The sequence below is a fragment of the Paroedura picta genome, chromosome 1, assembly GCF_049243985.1.
Source record: "Paroedura picta isolate Pp20150507F chromosome 1, Ppicta_v3.0, whole genome shotgun sequence".
Taxonomy (NCBI): Eukaryota; Metazoa; Chordata; class Lepidosauria; order Squamata; family Gekkonidae; genus Paroedura; species Paroedura picta.
Window position 1 is genome coordinate 109998444 of NC_135369.1, and position 8035 is coordinate 110006478.

Below are 8035 nucleotides of genomic sequence, written 5' to 3' on the forward strand. Positions count from 1 at the left end.
AAAGTGGCCAAAATCCATTTGCATGCCTTTTCTGCCAGTGTGTTTCTTGCTCTAAGTGGATAGCTTCCTATGATCCCACACAATGTCTATGTATGGAATGTATTTTAAAAGTCATATTTAATGGATGAAATTTACACTGGATACTAAAACATATCATTGCTCCCACAGCAGAAAATGAAAACAATCCTAAGATGCTTGGAGTTATAGCTTTCTTGCTGACGTAGTAATAGCAAAATCCTTATTTAGGCCGAGAGGAGGGGTGAAACACATTGAACAAGAGGAATAAAGTCAGAACAGTTTGGAAGTTTAGATCTATTATATTGCAGAGATTCATAGCCCATTAATGACCCAACTGTTAACATTTAAAAAAAAATCAAGTGGGCCTGTTTGTGAGCTTCTGGTCTCTAAAGCAAGTAGTGATGAACACGTATGCTTTGTGGCCACACCCTTCAAACACACTGTCCATTAGAGGCGACTGTTTGTTCAAGCTATATAAAGGATTGGATCAGTTGGTTATCTACTTCCCAGACATTGAATGAAGACATTATTAGAAGAGAATCCTGGAGGCCAGTGTAGAAGACACCAGCAGGTACGGGGAACTGAGTATTTATATGACCAAAAATGGGGAGCTTTTTGCCAGTATTCTGAGCATTTTACTAAACATTTTTAAAATGTTTGGTTCTGTCTCAGTGAAAGAAATGTCTCTCCTCAGATGATACAAGCTGATTGTTGGATTGGGGGGAGAGAGGGAGACAAAACAATCTTGGAAATTTCCATCATTATACATGCTATGCATATCACTGTGCAATTTTTTTTCATTCTACTTTATTTGCTTTGTAAAGTAGTTGTTTAAATATTAAACAGTGACACCAGCCTGTAAGTCAATAGCCACACAATTAATTATGAAATGAACTGGACAAGAAATTCTCACTTCTCTGATATTCTGTTTATTCAGCTACAATGTCTAAATGTGAGGGAAACAATTTCATCCTTCATTTTTTAAAAATAACAGAACCTGAAATTAGGAACTTACTATTGAGAATCTGGCATTGAAAGAGTACAAACAAGAACACCATTTCCTGCCCTGGCAGCTTACAGTAGAAAAGGTTTTTCAGAAAGGATTGCTTCTTGCATTGTGAAGAACTCTGTTGTGCTCTTTTCCCTCTAAATGATTAACTATTAACTACATTAATAAGATGTACACCAAAACGGAGCCACTGTTCTATGAAATTCATCTGTGAATATTCATGAATGGCTCTGGATGTACACTGATCTTCAGCGGACATTTATTGTACATGAAATACTAATATCTCTATAAAAAAGCCATATCTGTTTTATACATTTATACACACTCTGCAACAGAAAATAAGGTTATCAAATGCACATCAACATGTGCAAGTGATTTTCATAGTACAATACCTGCTTACATTCCTTAAACATTTGACATGAACAACAGCTGTTTTCAAGACTTCCTAAATATACAGTGTTGTTTCCCTGGTCAAAAGCAGTGAGTAGCCTCACTTCCTGCATGTAACCACTGACTATCAGAGTTTCTGCTTCTGTGGTGCATGAATACCATCCAAGGAGGTTCTTCAGTGCAAGGTTGATGGAAAAGATTCCCACTTCAAAATTGTTGTGCCCCAATATGGCCTGTGTTGTGAGATACTTCCAAATTATTCCTCATCCCATTTGCTGAAGTTTCCAGGTGTGTCCTCCTATTCTACCCTTTCTATGAAGAAGATGCAGAAGAGTTGGTTCTTACATGCCGTTTTTCTCTACCAGGAAGAATCTCAAAATGGCTTACAGTTACAGTAGGTGAGTCTGAGAGAGCCCTGATATTACTGCTTATTCAGAAGAGCTTTATCAGTGCTGTGACAAGCCCAAGGCCAACCAGCTGGCTGCATATGGAGAAAGAGCAGGGAATCAAACCCGGCAACCAGATTAGAAGTCGGCGCTCCTAACCACTACACCACCACTACACTATCTCCTAGAATAACAGAGTTGGAAGGGTCTTCCTGGGTCATCTAGTCCAACCCCCTGCACTATGCAGGACACTCACATCCCTATCGCTCATCAACTGTAACCTGCCACCCCCTTGAACCTTCACAGAATCAGCATCTCTGTCAGATGGCTATCCAGCCTCTGTTTAAAAATTTCCAAAGATGGAGAACCCACCACCACCTGAGGAAGACTGTTCCACTGAAAACCCACCCGAGGAAGCCTGTTCTACTGTTCTAACTGTTAGGAACTTCATCTGGATGCATAGACGGAATTTCTTTTGAATTAATTGGTTCTGGTCCGTCCTCAGGGGCAAGAGAGAACAAGTATGCTCCATCCTCAATATGGCAACCTTTTAAATACTTGAAGATGGTTATCAGATCCCCTCTCAGTCATCTCCTCTAAACAGACCAAGCTCCCCTCATATCACTAACCACTACTCAAGAGCATCTGTGCATTGATAAAGCAGTACAAGGAAGGAATCCTGATACAATCATACGAAGAATTGATTGCATGATTTGACATGAAATTTTCTCAGTAGGCTATTGCAAACCACCTTAGAATATTGTGGGATGTGTTTTAAAAAAATAAATAAATGGGTGTACATGCTTCATAAAGCTATTTCAAGATCCTGCATATAGACATGTCAAAATGCCTTTCCTTGCATGTTTTTTTTTAATCAGTGCAGATATAATGTTCATACTAGGGGTAAAGCTCATTGTATTTTTAAATACAATGGGCACTAGCATGGGTGCTGGTGGGGCCAGGGGGCTCGCAGGGCTTCTTGCGGACGCCTCCGCCATGGCATCCCTGCTGCCCCCTCTCCTCAACCCCCCTCTGCCCTGATGTCCTGGCTACGGCATGACGAGAGGAGCAGGCCTGGCGTGTCTCACACGTGTCGGGCCTGCTCTTCTCGCCATGGCGAGGGCTTCTCCCCCTTCCTTCCTATCTCCTCCTCCCTCCCCCCTCCCCCTGATGTCCCGGATTCGGCGTGGCGAATGGAGCAGGGCCACTGCGCCTCTGGCCGCCAACCCCCTCCCACCCTAGGTCCCGGGCTCGCTGCCCGGAAAGGAGCAGGCCTGCCTCATCTTCGACACGGTGGCCCTGCTCCTTTCCCGGCGGTAAAGCCTCTTCCCCCGGCCCCCTAACCTCAGAGTCCAGGACGGGCCAAATGGCCAATGGGGAGCTGCATTGTGCACGGCTCCCAATTGGCCACTTGGCCCCGGAGTGGCACTCAGACGGGCCAATCGGGAGCCGCTTCACAGCTCCCGATTGGCCCCTTTGAGTTTTTATCACAGACTCGCCCAACCCCTTTCTCCTCCCACCTAACCCTTACTGTTTTATTTTTACCACTCTGCAGGAGCGGTTTACAGATAAGAAGATGGGGGAGATACATAAATGATCTGAAAATATTGCAATATTGTGGCAAACTGTGCATCCTCCAAGTTCCATGACAATTTTAGAAATTCTCCTGGTTAAACATCAAGAAGAGTGAAATGCAGGCAGCATAGAATTACAGAACATGGACATAATCCACTTATGTTTACTGGTAGTTTCAAGTATTTGTATTGTTATTGTACTGGAAAGTCGTGTAAGATACTGGAACAATCCTCACAGTTTGGTGAAGTCAGAGATTGTGCTGTTCAGTCATTGTACCATTTTGGAAGAAATTAAAAGGATAGTTTTGAAGTACCCCCCCCCCCGATGACAGTGAAGCAGGAAGGGAGTATACTGTGTAACCTCCCACTAAAATTCACAATGGTCCAGAATGCATTGAGTTTGCTGCTAGGGTTGGCAATTCTGGGTTGGGGAATTCCTGGTGATTTGGGGACTGGAAAGGGTGGGATTTGAGGAGGGGAGTGGCCCTCAGCAAGGTAGAATACCATAAATTCCACCCCCCCCCAAAGCAACCATTTTCTTCAGGGGAACTCATCTCTGTCTTCTGGAGATCAGTTGTAATTCCTGGAGATCTCCCTGTCCTACCTGGAGGCTGGCAACCCTACCTAGAGTGCCCTGAAAATTGTCCAAAGCAGGCACCTCACATAGGAATAGAGCCCCAGACTTTCCTCACGGCCAGTCTTTTGTCCCTTTGCAGCCTGGCTAGCAGCTCTGAGGCTGCACTGTTCCCCACTGGTAGCCTGCTGCTCAAGACAGGGAAGCTTCCTGAGAATCTGAGGAGTGGACTCAGCTGCCTTTGATATCAGTGGCTCCTTAAAGGAGCTAAAAGGTGGCCTTGGAGTCATCGGTGGGGCACAGTATAGCCTTGGAGCTGTCAGAAAGGTGCAGCATAGCTTTGGAACTACCAGTGGGGCCATAAATGGCTCTAGAGATTGGCTATGAGATATGTCCAGGGACTCCATTCCTTGGAGAGGGCCTGGCTCTGACAATTTCCAATTCTTTTCTTCCTATCTGTTAGCCCACAACCCCAGAGATAATTAAAACACTTCTCAAAATAGGATTATCTTCTGAACAATTATTAGAATTGGGATATAGGCGAGCAAAACAATTGCTTTACCAATGACTGATGGATATTGAGCTGCAAAATGAGATGGTCCTACTTCCAAGCCCATATAGGCAATTAAAGTCTTTGGGGTGGGGGTGGTTCTACCGCTCCATATTTAACACATGTCACCCTTGTTAAATTCCAGTGGGCTTTTTCAAGAGCTTGTTTCAGTGCATTTCAATGTAGAAAGCCAATGGGTGTGTGATCACCCTGTCACATTCACATCATTCAGCTCGATATAAAGAGAGGCCTATGTAACAATCTTTGCACATACGATCTATTCCTTACCTTCTAACTGACTCAATATTTTTTTCAGATGAAGACTGCTGTCTGTGAGCTATTTAATGCAGGCTGAATTGGAAAAGAAGGATGAGCTCTGTTGTGGAAGGTGCAACTCTAAGCCCACTGTGCTTTGAGATAAATGGCTCTTGCTACAGAACTCTGCACTCCTTTGGAATCCAGTTGGCAATCTACCTAGTCTGTGCCATGGGGATGTTCCTCACAGTGCTAGGGAACCTGCTGGTGGTGATTTCTGTCTCCCACTTCAAAACACTCCACACCCCCACTAATTTCTTACTACTTTCACTTGCCCTGGCAGATCTCCTCCTAGGCTTGACAGTGCTGCCTTTCAGCACTATCCGTTCAGTGGAAGGCTGCTGGTATTTTGGGGAAGACTTCTGCTGGTTCCATACCTTTCTGGACACACTCTTTTGCTTGACCTCAATATTCCATCTCTGCTTTATATCCATTGATCGCCATTGTGCCATTTGTGATCCTCTGCTGTACCCTACCAAGTTCACCACCCGGGTTGCTTGCATTTATATAGTAATAGGATGGGGCGTGCCTGTGGTTTATACTTCCGTATTTCTGTATACCAAAGCAATTGAGGAAGGATTAGCACAGTTCTTACAGGATGTGCCTTGCACTGGTAACTGCCAGCTGCTCTTCAATAAACTCTGGGGATGGATTAACTTTCCAGTTTTTTTCTTCCCATGCCTCATAATGATAGGGCTGTATGTTAAGATATTTATTGTGGCAACCAGACAAGCTAGGCAGATAAATAACATGAATAAGATACTTGGGTCTGAGTCCCACTTAGGAGCAACAAAAAAGGAAAGGAAGGCTGCTAAAACACTTGGAATGGCTGTAGGAATCTATCTCCTGTGCTGGTTGCCTTTTACAGTAGACACCATGGTGGACAGCCTGGTAAATTTTATTACTCCTCCTGTTGTGTTTGATGTTCTTATTTGGTTTGCTTATTTTAATTCGGCCTGCAACCCCTTGATTTATGTGTTTTCCTACCGATGGTTCAGGAAAGCTATAAAGCTAGTCTTAACACGTCAGGTCTTTTATGCAAGAACATCTACCATTGACTTGTTCCAGGAATGATCTATTGACAAGAGAGGTGGATAGGAAGTTGCATTTTTGTGGATCTAGTTTGGTGGCAATATATCAAGGAGCCCAAGTTGGTCACTCCCAATTATGACTTTTTTGAGGCATTCCCTACACTGTTGTGATGTAATCTGTGATAATGTAGAATAAACTGAAATGATACAAGCAAAGTGATTCCTTCAGTGTGAAGAAAACAATTCATTTTTGTTATGGACTGAAGGGCTACCAAAAGAAAATAGAAAGGCACCCTCAGAACAGGATAGACACTGACATATTTGGAGTAGTAAGCTAGAGATGTGATTTGTAACAAGTAGCTGGTTTGTTGGTAAGATCCAATTTTAATTTGTGAGGTCAAATTTCATGACATGACAAAGTAAAAAACTTGCATTTATTAAATAATAAAGTATCATGGCTCTGTATCCCACCAACCCACTCAAAAAAGTTCACCAAAAGAAGAGCAGTTTAAGCTATTGGAACGCTTTTGAGGCTTGAGGAGGACTTTAAACTTTGATCGGTAGGGTGACGGGACAGGCCATTGTTCTAAAAGGATGCTTTTATTGAACTTTGAAAATGCGTATGTCCAGCTCAGTTTAATCAAGTCACTTCAAAAGGAGATTATCAATTAACTATGGAGAAATCCTACAGAAGGCTACCTAAGAAAATGCGCTATTGAACAAAGTTACCTCAGTGACCATACATGAAGAATGCATTGCAAAACAAGGTTCTTGAAAAAGATAAAATGGTGTCAAATGTGTGGGTATTGTATGGTTTTTCTCCTACAACTATAAATGCTAATCACTAGATCCTCTCTTATCAATTGCATATGTGATTGCATCCACAAAGCCTATCATTAGGTATTGCGACCATTACTTGATAATTATTATTACTTGGTGATTCTTCTGTTAAGATTGTTTGCTTATAATGAATGAAACCTCTTTCTGAGAATAGATTGTCCTCCCAGTCCCTTCTGACACAAAGGAGAAGGTAAATAGCAGGAAACTCTGGCTGTGATCAGCTTCAGCTTTAATTACATAAACAGGAAAAAGTGAGATATTTTATCAGCTGCAAGCCCACTCTTTGCTCTATAGCATTTTTTACACTGATGTAACTCTGAAAGATCTTCCATTCTTAGTGGTATATGGGGGCATCCCATAGGATGGCAGACTCTCCCCCTTCTTCTGCTATCACATATGAATATCTTCCATCCCTTTCATTAACTGTGGTTCAGTTAGATTTCAGTCCAGAAGTACCTTAACAAGAGTTTTTCATACGACAGTTTGCAACCCCACTTCTTACCATGACAGCAAACTTCAGCAGCAAAATTGAAAGCATATAGGGCTTCTAACTGGACTGGAAAATTCCTGAAGATTTGGGGCTGGGGCGAGGAGGTCTTGTGGATGAGAAAGATTTAAATGGTGCATAATGTCACAGTGTCCATCCTCCAAAGTAGCTGTTTTCTCCAAGGGAACTGACATCTGTCAGTAATTATAATTCTGGGAGATCACCAGGCCCCACTTGGAGGCTAGCAATTCTGCATTATACACAAACAAGGGAGAGAAGAGAAAAAGGTGTTCAGAGAGAAGTTCTCATTTACCAGTCAATGGTTAGAAGATAGAGAGCCTTGATTCTTGTTCCTTAAAAAGAGCCGTTTTATCATTATATAGTAATACTTTTCTTCCTTATTATATTCAGATTCAAGCACACTGAAAGCTTGTTCCTTACAGACCTATGTCTTTTCCTTTAATGCTTCTTAGCTATTGAAATTATTGAACTAGCTAGTTGTCATTTGAAATGTGAAAGGAGAGCTTGCAGAATGAGCTATAGTGAAATGCACTGTATAAACAGCAATAAATAAAACCAATCTACACACTTGTCTCTTCTAATTTATTTATTTTTACCTGTATCTGTAAAGTGCCATCAAATCACAGCTGATTTATGGCAACTTGGCAGGGTATTCAAGGCAAATGATTATACAGTGCTGGTTTGTAACATCTTTCATGATCTCCCATCCAAGTTCAACCCTGCTTAGCTTCCCAGCTCTGATGAAATCAAGCTATACTATATCATTCTACCTGATAAACAACTATTAGCCTATTAATCATGATAAGAGCATGTGATATGATTGGTTCTCATATGATGTTT

General features: G+C 42.2%; 1 protein-coding gene across 1 annotated transcript; it reads left to right on the plus strand.

Moving 5' to 3' along the window:
• The first annotated feature begins 4623 nt into the window (after window positions 1-4623).
• On the plus strand, window positions 4624-7612 carry LOC143841344 (trace amine-associated receptor 5-like). Its single transcript, XM_077345563.1, has one exon. The coding sequence runs from the start codon at window positions 4871-4873 to the stop codon at window positions 5888-5890; it is 1020 nt and encodes a 339-aa protein (XP_077201678.1). The 5' UTR covers window positions 4624-4870; the 3' UTR covers window positions 5891-7612.
• Window positions 7613-8035: the final 423 nt, after the last annotated feature.